Raw genomic sequence first — 24,786 nt, forward strand, 5'->3', positions numbered from 1 at the left:
AACATCAAAGTTAGTCAGGAAAACATTCTCAGTTATAGATTTATTGGCGCTTACCACCTAAAAATGCAGCCTACCTGCTTTACTAGGATCAGATTTTATTGAGAGTTGGGTTTTCCTTGCAACTCAAGCAAACAACCCAACAACCGTCATCAGATTTCTTCTGTCAACCTCGACCCCATCTAACACCTTTGGGATGAACTGGAACGCCGACTGTAGGCAAGACCTGTTCCCCTAACATCAGTGCTTGACCTCACTAACGCTCTTGTGGCTGAATGGGGAGAAAATCCCTGGAGCTCGGTTATAAAAATGTGGTGAAAAACCTGACATGTTTTAACAATTTCCTCCATGCCTGATGTCTAACTGTCAAATGATATTTCATTTACATTCAGCTGCCTTTTATCTGCTATAAAAGCAGCTCACTCAGCGGTTTTAAAGGCCATCCATACTGAACAATGAGAAAAGTGGTTTGATGGTTAAAAGAAGGATTAGCATCATCATCATGATTCACCAAAGCAATGCTGCCACTGGGACGAAATCCAGAACAAATCCAGAGGAAAATAAAAGTCTGTAAACTTGAACACACCGTTTTTAATTCAATGCCTGGTGTTGGTGTTGTTTTCCCTCAACTTCCTCCTCCGACACTCGTTTTCGGTGTCAGAGAGGCTCCTCGCAGTCTGCACGATGACAGCAACACCTGAAGCGACCGGTGCTGCTGCCAATCTCTGCGTGGCCTAGATACAGCCGCCGTTACTTAACATTAACATTTATGACATGTACTTAGAGGGATAGAGCCCATCTCTGTGAGGGGGGGGGGAGGCGGAAAAAAGGCTGATGGGCAAAATTAGCTCGCTGCTCCTTTTTACAAGCCCGAGTGCGTCCGCCCGTCGACCGAGCATCACACCAGGCTTTCAGTCCAGGGTCAAACTGCTACCTCTCTCAATCATCCCGTCCTCTGCTACTCCTATCCTCTCTTTTTTCCCTTTTTCCCTCTCTGCCCCCGCAGCGTGTAAGCACACCCTCATTACGGTGAGTTATTTATGACGCTGCTTTAATAATTCATGGCCACGGCTCTCTGGGGCTTGTGCTGGAGTTGCGAGGGTCATTCATCACGACCTAGCTAATCTCTCGCTGAACTGCCAGGGGCGTTGGAAGCGGTGTAGTGGCAAGTGTGGGCAGCGTCAACAACCATAACGCACGCACACACACACACACACACACACACACACACACACACACACATTAACAAGATCTAAATGAAAGATTAAGACTTTTACGGCCTCAACACTGATTCTGGACGCCGGCCCGGCATCAGAATCGCTCCTTTTATTTGTTACGTACGAGACAGCTGGGTGTTCAGGCTCGCGCCGCAATTACAGGATAATGACATTCACTACTTTAATTAATTGCATTGCAGGGTTTGTCGTCGGATGCCATTTACTTCAATCTGACACACACATCAGAAATAATTCCTATCACATTTTCTTTTCTCTCAGGAGGACAGCTGACGTATAGCAGCTTGGTTTACAGTATATATATATATGAAGGGCACTGAGCATCTGTGAAGGCAACAGAAAACCAGCACACACACAGACTTCAAAAGGACATTATGCAAGGATTATTTTCTTCATACAGTTTTGTAAAAATAAAATAGATATTTATCTCCATCCGTGTGCCTGTAAATGCATCATGATATATACAGGAACATATAGGAAAGGATGCCATTTAATTACTTAAAGTCTACAAGAAAAGATCAAGCATACTTTTTCTATTGAAGACGAATTGTTTCAACTGCTTTTTTTATGAAAATGTTCTGGTATGGAATTTCAAACCTCCACACCAGACCCTTTAACTACAACCGACAAAAAAATCCATACAACAACAAATATACCACAATATACATGTTTAAGGTCACAATAATAATTGCACAAATCAGCTTTTTGTCCATTTTTAAAAAGGGCCTGCATTACATCCTCTGGAAGCTCTGTCCATGGGTTTACTTTACAAAGTGTTCTGACGATACTATGGCAACAGCCTCAGAAGACGATCATCCAAAAGCTCTCAACCTAAATTTTTTTCTCCAGAAATCTTACATTTATCTTTGGCAACATCTGTAGAGGGCATAAATATGGGTTATAAAGTAGGTAAAAGCAGGACCACTAATGGTTGAGACTACACAGCCCAATAGTAGGGACAATTGATTGTTTTATCCCGTGTAGTAGGGCTGCAACTAATGATTACATTTGTCTATGTCTAATCTGTTGATTATTTTCTCGATTAGTTGTTTGTTTGGTTGACAAAATGTCAGAAAATGGTGAAAAATGTCAATCAGTGTGTCCTATAGCCCCCAGATAACGTCCCTCAAATGTCTTGATTTTTGTGTACAACAGGGTGATCTTTATTCCATCATAGAGCAGTAAACCCCCTGAAACGCCAGGAATATAAACTTCACATTTAAGGCTTGCGAACCACAGAATTTGCACATTTCGCTTCTAAAAAACAATACTCAAACCGTATAAATCGACATCAAACTATTCGGGCGACACTCTTTATAGTTGACAACGTAATCAATCCAATTTACGCTGGCAGCTTGTTACAAAAGGAGCTAAACCCAGATCTTGTATCTTCAACACATCTCTTCACAACTTATCTTCTCACCAATCCAGTGTAGTAACTTAACTTAAAGATATTATAACACTTTCTTGCAGAATGCACTCAACACATTACATCGCAGCACCTTCCATTCATGTGTAACATCAAACAGCGTCCCACGGGCAGTGTACGTGCAAATTAGTTCCGCCCCAAGCTATTCAGAACATTATGTAGAGACATAACATTTATATACACATAAACTATATAATAACTGTACTGAAGTTACATACCACATTAATGAAATATAATGCATGTTAATGAACTGACGGCAGTTACACTCCCACCAAAATCCTTAAGAGATTTTATTTATCACGCAAACGTAGGAACTGCACTGTGAATTTCACGTAACCCTTTATCACTTAAATTGTAAAGATTAGACCTTACTACAAATTCACCTTATCTTAGTCTATTAAAACTGGCCTCAGATGCGCCAAAAAATAACCAAGAGAGAGTGCAGGACAGTGCTTCAATCCGCCTCCACTAGTGTGACAGTTTTCTGGATTGGACGCTCAAGGTAAGTAGGTTTGGACAGACGTTTTCCCTTTGCATCAAGAGTAGGGTCACTAATCAGTAACTTCAGCCTTCTCACTCTCCCATCCTTTCCTGGGAGCACTTCAGTTACCTTTGCCAACTTCCAGTGGTTACGTGGGGCCATGTCGTCTTGCAGAAGAACAATGTCATTGACCCGTGCATTTCTTCTGACCTCTGTCCACTTCTGCCGACACTGAAGATTTAAGAGGTATTCCTTCCTCCATCGCACCCAGAAGTTGTTGGCAAGGAGCCTGCCGACCGCGACATCTTTTACGGAGATATAAGTCTTCCTTAACAAAGTTCCCGGAGGTGGAGAGAGTATAGTGGACTTCATAGTTAGAATATGGTTTGGCGTCAAGGGCTCTGGGCAAGATGAGTCACTCCAGATAATCAGTGGTTAAAGGTCTGCTGTTCACAACAGCCATGACTTCATACAAGAATGTCCTGAGAGAGGAGTTGTCAAGTTGTCTGGGGGAGGGCTCTAGAATTGAGGTCAAGACACTTCTGATGGTTCGAATTTGTCTTTCCCAAACACCTCCCATATGACTTGAGGCTGGCGTGTTCATGACAAACTCACATCCTTGTTCCTTGAAGCTCTCTTTCTCCATTGCTCTCAACGCATCTCCAAACTCTCTTGCGCCAACAAAGTTGGTGCCGCGTGCGCTGCGCCATATTGCCGTATTGGTCCACGGATAGCAATGGCCGCGCGGTGCATTAATGAAAGAGTCAGTGGACAGATCGCCAAGCATCTCAATATGCACTGCTCTAGAAGACATGCAGGTAAGCAGTAGTCCATGCGGCTTTAACTCCTTTCTTCCTTCCTTAATGTAGAATGGTCCAAAACAATCCATCCCACAGTAAGTAAAGGAGGTGCCACTTCCGTACGTTCAACTGGAAGATCTGCCATCTTCTGTTCTTCTGTTGGTCTCCTTGCCTTTCTACACCTCATGCATCTGTAAATATGTGGCGACACTGCTTTGCTGCATCCTAGAATCCATATTCCATTGGCTCGAAGCTCATTCATTGTCATTGCCCGTCCTTGATGAAACACTTTCTCATGGTAGTGTTTTATGAGCAGTGATGACAAGTGCTCATCCCGTGGAAGAATCGCGGGGATGTTTAACATGGGATGAAGGGGCTGCATGAGTCAAAACGTCCTCCCACTCTGAGAATGCCTTGCTTGTCCAGGAATGGACTTAGTTTTTGCAACTTGTTCCCTTTTTTGGATCTGATCCCCACTGCTACACTTCAGATACTGGAGGTCTTGAAAAAGGCTGGCTTCTTGGACCATCTTTATAATGCTCAATTCTGCTTCTTTCCTTTCATGCAAAGTAGAGGAATCGGCTGAATGTTGCTGAAGACCCTTGACTTGCTTTGCTCTGCGCGGAGCCTAGCTATGGCTCTCACCAGTCTACGACCAATCTGAAAAACTTATGCAGGTGATCCATGAGTGACCTTTCCTCCTTGGCTTTGATGTCATGCACAAAAGCCTGCTTGAGCTCTGGATCAGCGCTTAGGGATTTCTCCCACCATGACATCCTCACGTGGAAGCTCTTCCTGCCATAGGAAGGCTGGTCCTGTAAACCAGTTGGACGCCTTCAGCTGCAGTGCTGAAAGACCCCTGGATGCATGGTCTGCAGGATTATTTTCAGAAGCTACATAGCGCCACTGAGCAGATGCTGTGCTTTGTTTGATTCGCTGCACTCTGTTGGCCACAAAACATGGAACCTCCTGGCGTCATTATTGATGTATCCGATGACAACCTTAGAATCCGTCCAGAAGAATTCATGGCGGCAGTTTACTTCAAGTTCTCTTTTCAGCAAGTCACTAATACGAACAGCCACGACCGCTGCGGACAGCTCCAATCTTGGTATGGTAGTGACCTTGGTGGGTGCAACTCTTGACTTCCCCATAACTAAGGAACAATGGACTTCTCCTGTCGTACTGACTGCTCTGAGATATGTGCACACGCCAAGCCTGAGGTGCTAGCGTCCGAGAAATGATGAAGCTCATAATGATGAACCTTAAAGCGGCTGGAACGTAGCATCTTGCTATCTTCACGTCAGCCAGTTGTTTTAGGTCCAAAAGCCAAGATTCCCACAAGGGTCTCAGTTCTTCAGGTAAAAGCATCATCCCAATTAAGTTTGTCTCTGCACATCTGCTGCAGGATCTGCTTTCCTATCAAAATGAAAGGTGCGGCAAAGCCAAGTGGGTCATATACTGAGGCCACTGTGGACAACACTCCTCTTCGAGTGAATGGCTGGTCCTTGACCACCACTCTGAACTGGAACTGATCCAAAGCCACACACCACTGAACTCCGAAGTGCCCTTTCCACTTGGGGCTGTTCAAAGGCCAGGTTTAAGTCCTTGGCCTTTTGCATGTTCTACTTCAGGGATTGTGTCAAGTACTTCCTTGCTGTTGGAGACAAACTTATGAAGATGAAGTTTGCCCATGCTGCAGAGGTCTCTTGCTTCTTTAACCAATTGAATTGCTTGGTTCTGGGTTTCTGTCGCTAACCCATCATCCACATAAACGTTCCTTTGAATGAACCTGACAGTTTCCTCACTAAACCGTCCACGTCCCTCTGTGGCAAGGTGTTTGAGCCCCGTAGTTGGCGCAGCCTGGGGAAGAGGCTGCCCCAAACAGGTGAACTTTCATCCGATAGACGAGGGCTGTAACTCCAGGTTTCCACCGTCCCACCAGAGAAACCTCAGGTAATCCTGATCGTCTTCCTTGACATGAAATTGGTGGAACATGCGTTCAATGTCACACAATAGCCACCGCACCTTTACGAAAACGGCAGAGTACTCCCACTAAGGCGTTTGTTAAATCAGGACCAGTCAGCAGATGGTCGTTCAAAGAGGTTTGTTGAAACCTTGAAGCACAGTCGAACACAACGCGTATTTTACCAGGCTTCTGTGGATGATAAACCCCGGTGTGGGATGTACCATACTGGGGATTTATTCAAGCCTTCCAACGGGACTTTCTCAGCATCTCCACGACCTATTGTTTTGTTACGCCAAAGGTTGTGTAGTCCTTATAGTACTGCTGGTTTCTTTTCAACTTCCTTTCCAGGCATTTAAGACGATGCACAGCACACAGCTTGTTGTTGGGTAAGCTGGGCCTTTCTCGCGCTGAATGGCAGTGGCATTCGTAGTGACCATCACTCTTGAGCCTTGCGTCGTTTCTTCATTTTAGCCAGGAATCCAAGATCCTCTTGGGATATTGGGCCATCTTCCGTTGCCCTCTCGCTGAAGTCAGATTCGAGGCGTTGATTATTTCGAGGGTGAGACCATTTCCTTAATCTGTGTTCTGTGAACATAGTGCACTTCACATGCAAGGTCGGACCAGGGCTGCAAACTTGGGGTCACCTGCTTCACAAGTACATGATGACTCACTCCAATCAAATCTCCACAGTCAATGTGAGGGTTGCCGTTAGCCAATCACACTCCAGCCTAAGTCTGTTTTTGTGTAAAGAAGGTTGATGTTCTTCGCCAGACACCACTTGTCTTGGAATCAGTGCCTGAGGACAGTTGTATCCAATAAGCAGACCAACATCACAACTTTGTAGGGGCGTTCAATCTCACGGCATGTGTTCTAGGTGAGGCCAAGCCTTTGCAGTATTTGGAGTGGGAATGTGATCTCTATTCGCAGGAATAAATTCTCTTGAGTAAACATCCGGCAGGGGTATCGTTTTGTCTGAGTAGAATCCTCTTACCTGCAGGTCTGTAAGTTTCTGACAAGACACTCTGGCATTCCTTGAAGCCATCGTTGACAACCTTAATTGAACTGGCTCACTCCTGGTGTTAAGTGCTTCTGCGGGGTTTCTTTCAAGATGAATGTTGTATCACTTTGTGTGTCAAGAAGTCGGTATACAAGTACTTCGCGCTTTGCTCACTGCTGGTTGACACCCACACCGGTATGATCGTGGAGGTGTGCGCCTCCTAATGCCTTGCATAATTGTGTTGGATGTTGCTCCACCCGACACACTAATTACTTGCACTTGAGCGCTCTCTGTCCTCCCTTCCATGGAGTTGTCGCTGTCAACAGATCTGTCGTGGCCTGTGTATGACCGTGCGTCTCTCGTGCGATTTTCATGAAGGCATGTTGGATGGTGTTTTCTACACATGTCACAGACCTTTCGCTTTTCACATTCCCTTGAGCGGTGCCCAAGCTTCAGGCATCCAAAGCATAACTTGCTCTCTCGTACAAACTTGTGTCGCTCAGGTACTGCTTTCTCCATAAACTTGTGACAAGTATCCAAACTGTGATTGACTCTTTCACAGAAAATGCAGCTTGGTGGCACATATCCTTCATCTGAAATTGTCGCTAACACCTTTCTGCTGGGGCTTCTATTCCTTTGGGCCTTGATCTTTTCATTTTCATTTGGTTTTAGGGCATGCAAGGATGTAATTGGATTACATGCGATTCTGGCTTCGCGTGTGAGGAATGTCACAAACTGATTAAAACTTGGAAAAGTTTGACTTTGCTCTTCCACTTCCATAACCTTCCTATTCCACCTTGAGGTTAACCAATCTGGAAGTTTGGTGAGTAGTTTTTGATTTTCATTGCAGTCGTTCAGCACGGCAAGTCCTTTGATCTGAGACATCGCAGCCTCACAGCTGCGAAGGAAGTCAACAAATTCCTGTAATTCCAGACTGCTTTTGGGATTGATCTTGGGCCACGCATTGAGTCGATCTCTGAAGGCCTTGGCAATGAGAAATGGATTTCCATATCTTTCTTCTAAGATTGTCCATGCAGAGATGTATGCCGCCTCAGTGCCCAGCAGAAAGTAGCTTTCAATTGCCTTCCGTGCAGGTCCAGCAACATACTTTGAGGTAATAGATCTTCTCTTCCGCTGGTATATTCTTTCTGTCAATGAGAGTTTGAAAGGACAACTTCCAGTCATTATACCGGAGTGGGTCACCATTGAACACTGTTGGCTCAGGCACAGGAAGACGATTAGCTGCAACTGATTCTGCAAGCGCTCTAATTAGAGCTGTGGTGCTGTCTTCACACCTTACAGGCTGTTCACCTTTTGGAAGTGGACAGGGCTTCATTGGGTTAATTTTATACTTGACATCTTTCTTTATTTTCAGAGAACTACAGTTATGGAGCAGCTCATCTATATCTTCATCTGAGCATCCACTTTGTGCGTATGCTTGCTCTCGTGCTTTTGCAGCATTTAATTTCTTGAGTGTCTCTAGTCGATCTATCTCTGCGGCTTGGCCTCTAGACTTTGTCTTCTCTCTGCATTTTCAGCTTCCTGCTTGGCACGCTAACTGTGCAGCGGCAGCCTCTTGCTCAGCAAGCGCCCTTTCTTTTCTTCAGCTTCAAGTCTTTGAAGTTCTCTGAAATGTTGCTCTTGTTCTATTAAGATCTTTAGAGTAGCTTGATTAGCAGCTGCCTCAGCAGCTGCATCTTGTCTCTTAACTAAGGACAAGCTTGAGTGTCTTGAGCTGGATACTGAGCTACTTCGCGCTTTTGAGCGGTTAGACTTTACACTTTGTGTAACATGCCTCAACAGTTCAAACTCTGGTTTTCCACGATCTTCTTTCTCATTATTTCCCTTGGTCTCCACAATTTCCTTTGACCTTGCTTCACAGATGTCTATCCTGCGACGAATTTCTGGATGCGGTGTGCAGACACGCCACGTGTTTCATAAATGACATGCAGCTCCATGGAGGCTTTCCCCATCTTAGCGGGGCGTTCCTGTAGCAGGTCATTTGAACAACATGTATCAAAGGCTAATGTGGCATCTTTAGCAATGATCCTCCATTTTTCGTAGCTTAAATTAAAGCGGCGCTCAAGTTTTTTCACTGTCGTTCCTGTAATTCTTGGCCCTTTTCCGTTAATTTCACATGCGACTCTATGGCCTTGCAGCGTCTCTTGAGGGAGTTGGGTATCATATGCTTCATCTTCAGTTGCGTGTGGCATTGCCCTTTCATCTGGCATGGGACAAAGTGGTTCTTCAGAAGGGTTCTCCTTGCAGGGCTGCTGCACAGTGTCTACCACACCCTCTCTGGCATCCTCAAAAAAGGAAAGTTTACTTCTGACATTTTAGTTAGCTTTCTTTACTTGGATATGAGATTAAGTCTAGCCTTTCTCAGAATATATAGGCTAACTATCTAATTCCCCTTTTCTTTCTCTTTTTTTTATTTACTTATTTTTTATCTTAGCCATACTTGCAAGTTTTAGTTTATGATTGCTTTCAGAAATGAATAGTAGCCTAATAAAATAACATAACCTGTAAATATTCTTCCTACCTTCAACAAAGGCTTGTTGAGCGCTATTCTAATTCTACAAGGCCACTGGTTTTAAGATGAGAGAGTGTCTTGGTGAATAAACTGTTAGTTTACTTAAATTTCAAAATCCCTAATTGTTGTTAAGAGATATTACCACTGCTTATTAATACCTTTAAACACATGTAGCTTACAACTAATTGTTACACTCTTGAAAAAGCTTTGACATTGCCTGAATATCTGTGAGTCTATTAAACAACAAACAAGCCACATCAACCATATTACAATATGCAGAATGAAAATAACATTGCAAAACGTGGGAAATGCAGAAAGGCAACAGCCTTAAATTGTCTCTTAATTGTAGCCTAATACTTCTTAAAAGAGTCCTTTGAGCTCTTGGATGAAAACGTTTGACAAGCACTTAGAGTTAGTATGCGTTTTCAACTACAGCCAACGTCAACTTAGTGGCACCTGAACCTTCATGCAGGCCGCGGTAAAACGTCTCCTTCGAGCCGCTTTGTCCTCGGATGACACTGGAATGAAATGCGCTACGATGACGTGGGCTTGATCCTTCCCGCTTGCTTCTCCATGTAGTCTCTCAAATGCGTCGAGTTTCACTGTAGCTCCCCAGTAACGCGCGGACACACGATGTTTAGTGAAAAACAGGGTGATCTTTATTCCATCGTAGACCATCAATCCCGTGAAACTGCCAACAAACAACACTTATCACAGCTGCTTGCCGTAACCACATTGCAACACAAGCTTACTACGTTAACAAAGCAAGCTATAGAGCTAAGTTAGCTAAAACATGTAAACATTCTCAACGTACCTCGTTGGCAGCTTGTTACAAAAGGAGCTAAACCCAGATCTTGTATCTTCAACACATCTCTTCACAACTTATCTTCTCACCAATCCAGTGTAGTAACTTAACTTAAAGATATTATAACACTTTCTTGCAGAATGCACTCAACACATTACATCGCAGCACCTTCCATTCATGTGTAACATCAAACAGCGTCCCACGGGCAGTGTACGTGCAAATTAGTTCCGCCCCAAGCTATTCAGAACATTATGTAGAGACATAACATTTATATACACATAAACTATATAATAACTGTACTGAAGTTACATACCACATTAATGAAATATAATGCATGTTAATGAACTGACGGCAGTTACAGTGTCCTAAAGCCAAAGATGACTTCCTCAAATGTCTTGTTTTGTGTACAACTTTACTGTCATAGAGGAGTAAAGAAACCAGGAATATAATTCACATTTAAGAAGCTGGAATCAGAGAATTCTGACTTTTCGTTTCTAAAAACAATACTCAAACCGATAAATCGATTATCAAAATTGTCGGCGATTAATTTCATAGTTGACAACTAATCAATCAATTTATGCAGCTCTCCCGTGTAGCGTATCGTAGTGGACGACAACCAACGCCACATCTGGGACACCTCAGGACCTCCCGACAAAAAGACAATTATTCCCCAACGTGTTTCAGAGACTTTGACCATTAGGAGCACAGAGCCGGTGCCTTGCATAAGAGCACCTTGGCAGTGCCCAGGAGGTGAACTGGAAACTCTTTAGCTACCAGTCCACACTCTGTATTTCGGTCTGTACAGGGACCTGAACCGACCCTCCGGTTCCCAACCCAACCCCCTACGGACTGAGCTACTGCCACCCATGTATGACTGTGATCGCCAAATCTGACACAGTGACCATCTCAACAGACAAAAATACTGTGTAGTCTCTGAACCAGACACAAGGAAGACCGAGCTAACAGCTGAGGACATGAATCTTTGTCTAAAAGTCATGCTAAAAGTCAAAGTCAAGTTTTTATAAGTGTTATCCCATTTTCCACTCCTAATGTGGAGATGTCCCTACAACTGGAGGTCTTTTAGATGGGTTGCATCTAGTTTTTTTTTTTCTTTTTTTAAATTGTACTTACTTGTTAAACACAAGCTTTCCAACAATCTGACACAACCACCATTTTAATTCTGACTTAACATCCAACTAACCTGACTGACCTGAAACTGAAACTCCAGCCACACTTGGGAGTATAAAGAACAACTTTACGGTTATACAAATGTGTTTCAGCTTGTGACTTTCATCAGGGTCATCAAAAGAAACGTTTCCATTGGTAACGGCTTATCAATGTGTTGTATGACGACCTTAAAAGGAGGCCACTATCTGAAACGGAATTGTGTTGCTGGAGTTTTGCATCTTCAGATTTGTCCTTTCTCTGTGCACCTTGAAAGAGGTGACGTTATAACAGAAATCTTCTAACCTTTGTGGATTTTCAGATGTAGTGAGCGAGCAAACACAAAATTGCAGATCCTGAGTTTTTTGTTGACCACAAGCAGAAAAAAAAAACACAGTCCGCTAAGTTCCGCAGATTTTCGTTCTGGATCGCTGCTGAAAACTGTAAAAGAAAAATCCATAGATTCTGTTTGGGCCTGCTCATCACACACGAAACCATCAGAGGAAACCAAATGTTCTTTTCTTAGTGACCATGGTCTTATAGGAAAATCACATTTTTAGATGTTGAATTTAGTATTAACTAGTGCTGTGGCCGTTGAAAACGGGTTGATTGCTTGGCCTGTGGTGTTGCTGCCTGTAGAATTTATCAAAACCAAAGTGTACCCCAAAATAACTTACAGAAGGACCCTGAACCACTTATTATGCAACTCCACTGTATCCTACTATCTATTGACTTAGTGTAGGCTACCTCTACATCAGAGGAAGACATAGGCGCCGATACCATGGGTACCGTGGGTATGAGTTCGAGCACCCACGGAAAATACAGAGCACCCACTGAGCACCCACATGCCAGACTGCCAGTAGGCTACATTCATTTAAAATTAAACATTGCAATTGGTGCTAAGTGGAGCGTCTGTCATAATGTGATTGGTTATGTCGCTGTCAGTCCCCTGCTCCATATCCTATCCACATCCATATCCTATCCACCAATCACAGCGTCTCTTGGATGAAAACGCCTCCGTCCCCCCCACAGTGCGTGCATGTGCGTTAAGGTAATCAGAGTGAGAATTAAATGGACACATTTGTTATTAAAAAAGCAAAGCTAATGATGCAAGTGCATCGACGACATCCACCACCAGTGCAGAGAGTTCTTAATTTCCCACGAAGCTGATCGCGGTTGATAGGCTACCCCAGAGCCCGGGCTGGACCCTTGATCAAGCGATTTATTTATTTTTTTAAGCCTAATTGGGTGGGGAGAAAGCTATGCCATAATCAGAACTATTATAAATATATATATATATAGTAGGTGTGTCAATCGATTAAAAAAAATTAATTAATTGCACAATTTGCTGTAATTAATCGCAATTAATCGCTTTTTTAAATTGAGACTGAAGCTTGTAATAATGGATATTTAAATGCTAAATCACTTAACTTTGCAAATATGAAGAAAAAAACAAACAAGGAAAGGTTCTGCTAAGTTCAGAATGTTTAATATCTTTCAGAACAACAGCAGCAACAATTTGGCTTAGTCCTGCTGAAGGCTGCTGGAAACGGCTAGAAACTGTCCGACTTGAGAGCAGATTTTTGTCACCGCCCCCGGCTGCTGTCGCCTGCTCTCGTCTACTTTACAGGCGAGGCGCAGTTCATCTCCAACGAGCCTATGTTCAGTCGGCGGCAGGGCAGTCGGGACTCACCCGGAAATGGCGAGCGGAATGAGGTGACTAGTCTCTCAAAATCTGACGAAAATCTTCTAAACTGACCTTTGCTGATCTGAAATGAAGACAGATTCAGCAACTGCATGGCCTATTTCTCGCTTAAAATGTTTTCAGAAACATGTTTCAGTGAATTATTTTAGTACAATATGAGATCGTATTCTGAACGGCCGCCATGACAGTCTGGCTTTGAATTTACGGAGAAAACAAACCCATGTGACGCGTTCGTCCAATCAGCTGCCAGTTTTCATTACTTGGGCAACAATACAGAGTAGCGCCGCCTGCTGTTATGTAGACGTATTACGTTTCTCAGCCGCCACATGAAGTAAACAAACACAGCTGCGTTCATTTCGTTAATTTTTTTTAACGAGTTAAATATTAAAAAATTAACGCGTTAATTTTGACAGCCCTAATATATAGGCTATATAAAAGTAACAAATGTGTACTAAAGTTAGGCTGCAGTTACAAAATGCAACATGTGTCATGCGCGGAGTCTCCCCTCTACTCACACGCATCACACCGGGCCTGCTGGGCTGAATAAACAAACAGCACAGTTTACATGCTTCGTCCTTGTTGCATTATTCTAAACAGATTTCTGCAGTTCAAACAACTCGGAATTGTAGTTGAGAACGTCAGTTATAACGGCCCACGTGTTAAAAAGTTTTGGTTTAAAATCGGGCTCGGGCTCATAATTACAGTTAACGTGTCGCGTCGGGCTCGGACACAACGTGCTCGGGCTGGGTCGGGCTTGATTTTTTTGGGCCGATCTAAGCTCCAGTGGTCAGTTAAACTTCTCATCTCCAATCCTATCTGTATTTGTGAGAAGTGGCGCTGGCCTGAGTTGAAACTTTACGGCTTTATTATCGAGTTAATAGTGTGTTTGTATCGGCCGCTGTCCGTTTCCTAAGGTTCTGAAATGCAAACATTTTTTGACTACTTTTTTACAGAGAATATTGCAGAATCAGAATGTAATCACAAAATATCACAATTAAAATGTGGAGTAATCAGACATAGCGTCATGGACTCATGGCAGTGTGCTACCCACCCTGCCTGTTATGCGAGCTAAAGAGCACATATCTGCGATCATCAACCACCAGAACCGGACTCTGTGTGTGTGTGTGTGTGTGTGTGTGTTGTGTGTGTGCGCGCACACGCACAGAGAGAGAGAGAGAGAGAGAGAGAGAGAGAGAGAGAGAGAGAGATACACACTGTACAGATATGTCTCGCTTTATAAGATAAATAGCCTGCCTATAAGTGACATCACGCTCTGTCTGCACTTGTTGTAGCTGGTTGTGCTTTGCATATGTGGGATTCTGTAATGTCCTTAAATTCGGGAATTGTCGTTTGTTTATTCAAAGTCAAAGACAGTCCAAAGTAGTGCTACTTTGCACACATTTTAGCTGCCAAAGCTCTGCTGCTCTCTCTCTCTCTCTGCTTCTGCTCCTGCTCACTCAGTGAGTAGAGGGGGGAGTGGCCAGCGGCTAGAGCGGCAAAAGCCAATGTGTGCTTCTTTTACCAATATATATTTAACGATATCTTTTGCATTTCTAATCCAAACAACGACAAACTTGGTACTGCACTTACTCGTGCCCATAGCAAGACACCTGTTGAAATCCATTGGACTAACGGTTCGAGAGATATGCGCTTAACACTCAGACAGACGGACAGACAGACAGACGATAGATGGATAAAAGTGACCATTATAATTAAAAACTATAGTGCAGTATTCACATAAGACATTTAGGATTCATCAAAATCTACAGACAAGTTTAAGATCGAATGACGTAAGTCATGTTGCTGTGGCCTGGCCTCTATTCATATTATGTTTTGAGGTTGTTGTGTTTTTTTTTGTTTTTTTGTTTTTAAAATCAAACTGGTTTGGGATATTTTCAGACCTCACACTCTATGAATTTATTTGTCCAAACTTCTCACTCAAATCCTTGGGGGATGGTCTGTGTTGTGGTGTAAGGGGCAGAATACTCATCAGTACCTAACAATGGAGAGAAATCTACATCAAGGGCCTTTTTTTAACGATCTAAGCGCACTGCGCTAAACGTGTGGCGCAGGTGCGTTTTGCGCGACACGTACAAATCCACTTTTGCTAGTTTAACGGGGGGGGGGACAAGGGTCTGTGTGCCAGGCACATTCAAAAGGTTCAAAAGGGTTGTACTTAGTGTCTTAATTAATCATAGGTGTGTTTTGGGTGTAACATGCAATAAACCAAATCAGAGTGTCATCTCCCATTCCCTTTAAAAGTAGGGGTGGGAATCAGATAGTCAAGCAGACAAACTGACCAACACATATATAATAAAAGATCGATACTTGGCGCCTGTGAATCGATACAGTATTGCCACAGAAAATATTGCACCCCTATGTAAAACGCAGGCGTGTTTGTACCTTGGTGCATTGCTATTATGATGGAGGATTTGCTGAGCAGGAAGGAGAAATTTTCAGGAGAAGAAACTGATCTGCTCGTGTGTGAAGTGAAAACGCACGAGAGATCATATAATACTATTTCACATTGTAATGTCGATTAATTACGACTTCATTACAATTTAGTAAAGGCGGACCGCCGATAATAAATATATATATACCTGAAACACTGGTATGCTACATTTATTTACCCTCCACCGTGGCTGGTAGGTTGAGCAAATTCACCATTTTTATAATTTCCATCCCTGATGTCAAGAATGCACCTGAACACACCTCCCTGTAAGACCAGCACGCCCATGGGCGCACAGATTGGCACAGGTGCATTTGCCATTTAAACAACGTGGGCGACTGGAAATTGACAACTGCGCCGGGTGCAAGATAGGGCCCCTATAGTTCGATTGCTCTGGTCTGAATCAGTGGATGAGTTGGTGTTTCAACACACTTCTTTTTATCCTGCTGCCTGAAACACTCCAATAGGTCTACAATTCTTTATTTTGTCTGAAAGATAATCAAACTCTAATCCCGAAATTACACCAACTGTGGAACGGCTGCAGAACGGCTCCGCTGCGTGTCGGCTTCGTGCTCCGCCGTCCTTCAATACCCACCAGGTCTGGATTTGTTGCGTAATGGCTGCGGCCATGACTGACCGCTGTAGTCACGAGGACCCACGAGATCTCGCGAATTCACGTAGAATAGAACCGCAAAACCAACAACAGTTCCAGAGGACTGTGCTCTGTTTTCAAGGTGTAGTGAAGGGAAAATGATCCGACGTGAGGACGGTGTATTTTATTTTGAAAATTAACCGGATGTTTTATTTTGTTTCTGTGCTCGACTTCCTGTCCCGCACTATCTGCCGTGTGCTGAATTGCTGTGGAGCTCTCTGGCGTCCGGCAAAAATAGAAGCTTTGCGTATCTGCTCCGGAGGGCTGCGGACCGCCGGAGCTGGGACGCAGTCAGAACGCAGCCGTTATGCAGTCAGTGGAAATACACACACTGACTTTAATGGAAACCTAATGACTCCACCGCCGTTCTGGAGCAGATCCCCAGACGCTCTGCAGCCGGTGGAAATTGGGGGTTAAGCTGCCAGTAAACTCCAAACTAAATCAACGTAGGGCTTACCATCCCTACAGTTTGTGAAACCCAATCAACCAAAAAAAAAAAAAATGTCAATGGCCAGAAATACCAGAAAATGATTAGAGTCTATTAATGGCTATGAAACACACACACAAACATAAAAACGTAAACAAATAACAGGAGGCTTACCATGTCCAGGCAGTGGGGGGTAGGGGGTGGTCGTGGGAGGGGTCTAGGTGAGGACCAGGGTCCCGTCACTCGGCCTCTTCATGCAGTCAAACGTCTCTCGGCTGTCAGCCTCGTTCAGTTCGTTCAGAGTCTCACTGTGAGAAGAGAAAAACACCTACTTTCAGTAGATATCTCTACCATACATAAACATTCACACCTTTATACATTTGTCGCCTTGGTGATACAGCTTTAATCTTTGTATTTTGCTGATAATGTGGGTGAGCCCCGATTTAAAGCTCATTCTAAGCTGCTCTGAATAAGCATCAGCTAAATGCTTAAAATGCGAGGCTGCAATATCAAAGCTAAAAACATAATCCCAAAAGTCAGATGTGCAACCATTGTGCTTCATATGTCACAACTAGAAATCACAAGCATTTTGACATATTTTCTCATCATTTGCAAAAGATAGAATAGTAAAACACAAGACATGAAAAACAAAACTAAAAAGCTTTCGGAAACATTACGTTCAGGCTCAGACCGGCTTCATCAGAGAGAAGCTGCTCAAGATTTTCTTTCTTTTAATTCTGTTAAAACCTTCCGGCAACAGCAGATCCACACTGACACTCCTCTTTCCAGAAGAAGTATGGCCAAAAGTATATAGACACCTGAAAATCCGCTTTTAATATCTCATCCTATCACATCCAGGGGTTTTCCTGGCTCAGAATGGGCCTTCGGGGGGGTGACTACACACGGCAGTAAGCACGATCAGTCCGCGTACAATAAAAGCAATGAGACTGTGTTACCTTATTTGACAGAAATCTATGCATTTTACCTGTTATTTCTGACAATTTGATAAACAAAAATGTATGTTATGCTTGAGTAACTAAAACCCCAATTAACACAACCGGTTAAACAAATGATATTAATATTTAAATATATCACCGGGAGAGTCCGGTATACAGCCTGACTCTGGAGATAAAACTGAGATTAGCTCTCATATTCAAGTTTATGTTCTGCTTGTTCAAGATTTTCCTTTCGGGCTGGCTAAAGCCTCTTTGGGGGGCGCCAAAAGTTCCTCTATGCAGGAAAAACCCTGATATCAACACCATTAACTTTAATGTGCTGCTATAACAGCCTCCACTCTCCTGGCTTCAGTCTTTCCACCAGATGTTCAACCTGCTGCAGGGATATGCTCCCATTCAGACACAAGAGCATTAGTGACTAAGGTCCAACTCTGATGTTGGGGGGGGAGGGGTGAATCAGGTCCTGGCTCACAGTCAGTGTCCTAGTTCATCCCAAAGGTGCTGCACGGGGTCGAGGTCAGAGCTCTGTGCAGAACAGTCAAGTTCTTCCACAACAAATGTTGAAACAGGAAAGGGACAAACCATAGACTGTTAATATTAATAACTAATAATATACAGTCTATGGGACAAACACAAACTGCTGACAATAAGTTGGAAGTATACTATTGTCTAAATTATAATTTTAATGCTGTAACGTTACCTTCATTTTGTTTGCCTTCACTGGAATTAAGGAGCCTCGCACCGACAAAAATAACAGACCCCCGGACCAAATATCGGTGAAGAATCATGACATACTCACTTCTAACACTAAATGAATCCACTTGGTGCTGAAACATTTAACCGATTAATTGATTAGTTGATAAGTCATCAAACAAGCAGAAAATGCCAGACTTCCCCGCAGCTTAAATGTTAGGATTTGCTCTGTTTTATATCATTGACTGTTATTCTGTTAAAAAAAAAAAAAAAAAGAAATTCTGTTGCCGGGTTAGCTCAGTTGGTAGAGCGGGCGCACACATATAGAGGTGTATGCCTTGACGCAGAGGGTCCAGGGTTCGGGTCTGACCTGTGACGATTTCCTGCATGTCTTCCCCCTCTCTCTCCCCTTTCATATCTAGCTGTCCTTTCCATCAACTTGGGCTCTAGGAACCTATATCGATATCTGCAGGCTCAGACTTTTTACAGATTAAAGGTCCACACCAATTTAGCATTGCACTCCTCAAACATTATCGGATTCACGGTGGAGATTGGCAGTTTGGTTTTGAGACTTTCCGTTTTTATTTCTTGTTTCCTGTCACCTGCATAATTTGATAACGGATTTACGTTTTACAGAGCTGTGCCAGCTCCAAAAAAACAGAAGAAACAACAACAATCCCTAGAGCAAAAGCTCTCTGTCTTGCCTGTGACTCACACAATCCCGCGCAGCTGTCGCAGCCAGTTAAAAGATACATTCCCGCGGCACATACGCTCCGCGAACGGTCCGCATAAGTTACGCAATGTAATTAATGTAGCCAAAGCGTAAGATGTGTAAAATCAGTGGAGTTCCCCTCAGTTTAGCAGCTTGGACAACTCCCAACTTCATTGTTGTTTTCACTTTCCTGATGATCTGAGCATACTACTGGATTTAGACCAAAGCGTTCCTCACGGAGGTCCAAAACATTTTTCCAATTATGTTAAACTGTTCATGCAGTTTCTGTGTTTGTAATTTACAGCACAAATTATCATCTGACCCGTCCTGTACAGGCCATTAATTTAAAGTCCCATGGCATGAAAATTTCACTTCATTAGGCTTTTTTAAACATTAATATGAGTTCCCCCAGCCTGCCTATGGTCCCCCAGTGGTTAGAAATGGCGATAGGTGTAAACCGAGCCCTGGGTATCCTGCTCTGCCTTTGAGAAAATGAAAGCTCAGATGGGCCGATCTGGAATCTTCTCCTTATGATGTCATAAGGAGGAAGGTTACCTCCCCTTTCTCTGCTTTGCCCGCCCAGAGAATTTGGCCCACCCATGAGAGAGAGAGAGACATCATGGCTTTCAAAGGTCAAGGTCCCACCCTCCACCTTGCCCCCCCCCCTCTCCTCCTCAGTAGCTCCAGACACAGAAATGGCACATCCTAAGGAAAGCTCATTGTAGGACTGGCTCTAGTGGCTGTAATTCTGCACCAAGGCTGAATTTCAGGAAAGAGACTTCAGATACAGTATTAGGGGACCACGGAGGTCTATATAAAAGCATCCAAAAAGCACCATGTCATGGGACCTTTAAACTATAAAAACGTCCCTCTTGCCTCTTGTATACAGTACATGTCACTGTATTTAAGGGGGTCTGTAACCATGTGTCATCCCATCACAGTGTCAGTCATTCCGCTCATGTTCTTCTGTGATGAGTTAATGCTTTTACTGAACAGATGCTTCATGTTCAATACGGGACATTTCAAAAAAAAGTTGCTTCTGTAGCTGGGTTAGCTCATTTGGTGGATCATCTTTAAAAAAAGTTGCTTCTGTAGCTGGGTTAGCTCATTTGGTGGATCATCTTTAAAAAAAGTTGCTTCTGTAGCTGGGTTAGCTCATTTGGTGGATCATCTTTAAAAAAAGTTGCTTCTGTAGCTGGGTTAGCTCATTTGGTGGATCATCTTTAAAAAAAGTTGCTTCTGTAGCTGGGTTAGCTCATTTGGTGGATCATCTTTAAAAAAAGTTGCTTCTGTAGCTGGGTTAGCTCATTTGGTGGATCATCTTTAAAAAAAGTTGCTTCTGTAGCTGGGTTAGCTCATTTGGTGGATCATCTTTAAAAAAAGTTGCTTCTTATCCTGATTAAAAATAAAAACCAGCCTTCAATGTTTTGTTGTTTTTTTCCCCACAAACCACTTTGATTCCAATGCCGCTGTGAAATTGTTTTAACATGATCTGGCCACAGACACGCCAACACGTTAATTAAATTACGCCGAATCTCTTCGCACTATTGAATGCATTAGATGAAGCAGCTTTGCTGTGCCCACGCGGTCAAATGATAATGAGATGTGAGCCCGAGCCTGTGGTGGAACCGTGTGCTGGTGGTGGAGGAGACAGGGCGAGCGGAGCACTGCTGATGTACAACTTCCCGGGGGAATCGCTGGGGTTGAGCTGAGCGTCAATTAGATTCCCAGTCACCTTGACCTCGTTTTCAACGACTGGCTGATGGTGCTCACTGCTACAGCTCTGCCTTTATTCACCGCAAGTCTGGAAGCATTTTAAAGGTCCAGTGTGTAACGTTTGTAGTTATTCATTATCAAAATCCGTATTGCCCTTCACAAACCACCATCAATTTCAAGTATTCATATTGGCTTGAAATTTTACATTTGCGCTTGCATGAACCGGGGTAGACTCTCCATAGCCATGTGCCATGTTGAAATACGTTAGCCAGTAAGGGACATACAGGCTATACTGCTCCGCCTTTATATATATATATATATATATATATATATATATATATATATATATATATATATATATATATATATATATATAGATATATATATATATATATATATATATATATATATATATATATATATATATATATATATATATATATATATATATATATATTTTTTTTTATTTTTTTTTATTTATTTATTTATTAAGAGAACACTACGCTCCAACAACCCCGGCTGATAGACTGCCTTTGCTTTTTGAAGCGTGAAGGCTACCGTAGCTGCAAAACTGCGTGGCGAGAGAGAGTTGATTGGGATATATGATCTCAACGCTAGATGGTGATAAAATTCCTACACATTGGACCTTTAAGCATCCAGTAGAAGAAACTAGGTGTAGGAGCCACATGTTACTCCTGTATTTTTGTTTATAGTCTCATTTATATTATTCATTGATTATTGTATTATGTACTGATATTGTAGGTGGTGGGCGGGTTGACCGGGGTTTGGGCGGAAGTGGTAGCATTATATTTGTTTGCTTCACCGGTTCACCTGGTTTTTGGGCTTTGACAGAGAGGGGGTGAGCCTGATGGGCGGACACTTTCTGTTGACCGCACTGACGCACTTATTGGCATCCCAAAGTAACTTTACATTTAGTAACTGCAGTGCTGGTTGTATTTTACGTGTGGAGGAATAAATCATTGAAACTGGATCTTCAGCGCGTCACAGTGTGTCTTTCATCTCTCTGTGTTTAGTATGCGGCAGCAGTTTTTTGGATTGCTGACAGCTGCAATACTAGGGCTGGGCAATATATCGATATTATATCGATATCGATATATGAGGCTGGATATCTTCTTAAACACACCGTGGCATGAAAAGAAAAGTACTCAAGTAAAGTACCTCAACCTTTGGACAGTTTGAAGAGAAATATCAGAAAAAAGGATGTTGATCAATATGGCAAAGCAATTACTGGGTCAGCTGCTGAGATTTCTGCCTTTCAAAAGCACCACGATGCCGCTTCTACCAACAGCGCAACTTCAAAGCAGTTACAACTGCTCAATAATGGAGCACGTTGCTACGTGTGAGAGACCCTGAACTCCACACATGAATGCCAACAAGCCTTATTCTCACTCCGGCAACAAGGCGAGAGGAAAGACAGAGCTGTGGTTGTGCCACAGTGTTCGGTTTGGTGAAACCTCGCCTCTTGGCATTTCTGCTGCATCTCTGCTCTGATCTCGGATGAAAAAAATGGGACTTCATTGGCTGCCAATGACAGGCTGCAGAGGAAGAGGAAGGTGATGTAGCGGCAGATTGAGGGTGACGCGCCATAGATTACTTTACATGTATGCCAACGAAAGTGACAAGCTTGTAAACAAAAATCATTCAGAAATTCAATATTCAATATCTGCATTGCTACCGGATCTTTAGAGATTAACTGGGTTGTAGGCAGATTTAAAAAGGCTCTCATTACTGTGGTTGGATCTCTTTAAACCTCATCGATGCCTTTTTCCCTGTTCAAGTAGGGCTTGGGGGGTTATGATGATAAAGACCGTCAGAATGACATAAAACTGCCCATCGTATATATTTTTCTATATTGTTTCTAACGCAAAGTCAGAAAACCAGCGGCTGAACTGCATTACGGCAATATTTATGTAATTTGGGCGACGCGTAACGTTCTGATCCTTGAGTGTTAGGTTCATTTTGCACACACAATGTTTTACTAAAATTAGAAAATACCCAGTTCATTTGTCAACATTTAATTCACACAGTAATGTACAAAATAGGCTTTACCATGTAGTTATTTCACGTAGACTATTTATTTATTGAATTACCAGAATACATGCTACATCGTAATATCGTTATTGAGATATGAAATGACCTATATCGGGATAGAAGATTTTGGAAATATACCACAGATGTGGAAGACATAGCTGAAACATCTGCGCATCCCTGAAGTACAGTACTTGAACAAAAACTTAAAATAGAAGGGCACTCGGAGAGCGCAGACATCCGCCAAGGCAGGCCCTATCTCGCAATATTAACATTCAGACTTGGGGCGGGGGGGGAATTCCCAGCCGGAAACTCATTTTTACAATTATTCCGACACCACATAATTGCAGCACAAATGCCCTATCTTACAATGTCATTGAAAGTGAAAAATAATTTGTGTATCCGCCCCGTGATTTGAATTCGCTCCAAAATGTAATGGGTTCTTCCTTGGCCGACACTACACCCTTCCACCAAATAATCCTGACAATCAGACCGCACCGCAAACATCACCTCATGTTCATTGAATACAGGAGATATTAGAATTAAAAGAGCATTCTGATACATTTGGGTGTGCAAACACTTTTTGCACCTCAGCTTTCTCTTTTTGTTTTGTTGTTTTTCTTCTGTCAGATCTTTATGGCGAGACGCAAACCTCCATTCTAAATCTAAATTCAAAACACAGCCCAAAAACTCAGCTGACATGTGCAATCAAACAAGACGTGGCAGACAGGGAGGACAGGTAAACGTTATACAGGCAGGATCATTTCATCACCAATGCCACAAAAAAACAAAAACAAAAAAAAAACTGAATGCTAAAGCACCTGGCACAAGGACAACATCCATGGCTGTCTATACTAGCATACAGTATTCTGCTGCACTTATAATAAATCCCCCATGTGGGCTCATATTCTAATAACCTTTCATCTCCCTGAAGAGGGGAAGTGATTAAACGAAGATAATTAAAAATACAGCAATGACTTTTTAAGGACGTTGACGGCGGTGCTGCAGTAGCAGCAGATGGCGAGCTCAGTGGGTAACAAAAAGACAATGAAAACAGGCCAGAGAAGTGAGTACATAAGCAAGGATGCATTTTCCCCCTCTAGATGAAAAAAAATACTTTCTACACAACTCTAAAGAGTCTTAGTGTGACCTGCTTTACATAAATAAAAGCCAATACAGTGAACAGTATGAACGCTGGGCGCTTTAAACGCATCTCCTCCCTCTGAGTTAAGTTTATTTGCATAGCCCTTTATCACAGTTACAGTCTCAAAGGGCTTCACAACGCCCACATCAGGAGGAAATAAATGAAAACGACACACTCCAAACTCAGATCTTCAGCGAGAAAAAAAACCCTGCGAGAGCCTTTCATTTTGTTTAACCAAACAGCAATTAGCATCATTAAACTCCAGTCGGAGAGAAATGTTTGCAACAATTAAGCCACGTGGGCAAAATTAGGTTCACTACAGTTAAAGGTGCAGTAGGTAAGACTTATAAAACTAACTTTCTGTCATATTTGCTGAAACTGACCCTATGGTCCAGTAGAACTACATGAAGCAGATCATTTAAAAAAGAAATCTGGCTCCTCTGGCACCACCTACAGCCTGTAGTGCGATTTGCAAAAATCCACCGCTCCCTGTTCAGATGCACCAATCATGGCCAGGGTGGGTGTCTTACTGCGTGTCAATCACTGCTCATGCACATTAATTCATTCTCCCTTGTGGGGGGAGGGGCTTAGGAGACCGGTTTGGCCTTTAGCAGAAAGGGGAGGACTGAGAAGTTGTCGATGTTAAAAAAAAAATTGTTATGTCCTGGATCTTCACAATGCTACATGCAGTACCTTTAAGTGACATGTTACAAATGTAGCACTTTGTTGTGCATGAAGAACCAATAGCTATCGTTGGTTATGAAGACTGTTTAGATAAAGGTTGTGCAGCAAGCAGTGTTGGGTAGTAACTAGTTACATTTAATGGCGATACGTAAATAAACATAATAGTAATGCGTTACAGTTAATGAGAAAAAA

General features: G+C 42.8%; 1 protein-coding gene across 2 annotated transcripts in view; it reads right to left on the reverse strand.

Moving 5' to 3' along the window:
* LOC120560311 (spermatid perinuclear RNA-binding protein-like) overlaps positions 1 to 24,786 on the reverse strand; it is a 102,952-nt gene that overhangs the window by 46,471 nt on the left and 31,695 nt on the right. For both annotated transcript variants that reach the window (XM_039802648.1, XM_039802649.1), the window contains exon 2: positions 16,815 to 16,948. In XM_039802648.1, the coding sequence (XP_039658582.1) occupies positions 16,815 to 16,817 (3 nt within the window). In that variant the 5' untranslated portion in view covers positions 16,818 to 16,948. The remainder of the gene's footprint in view (positions 1 to 16,814; positions 16,949 to 24,786) is intronic.

Source organism: Perca fluviatilis, chromosome 6 (assembly GCF_010015445.1).
Source record: "Perca fluviatilis chromosome 6, GENO_Pfluv_1.0, whole genome shotgun sequence".
NCBI lineage: Eukaryota > Metazoa > Chordata > Actinopteri > Perciformes > Percidae > Perca > Perca fluviatilis.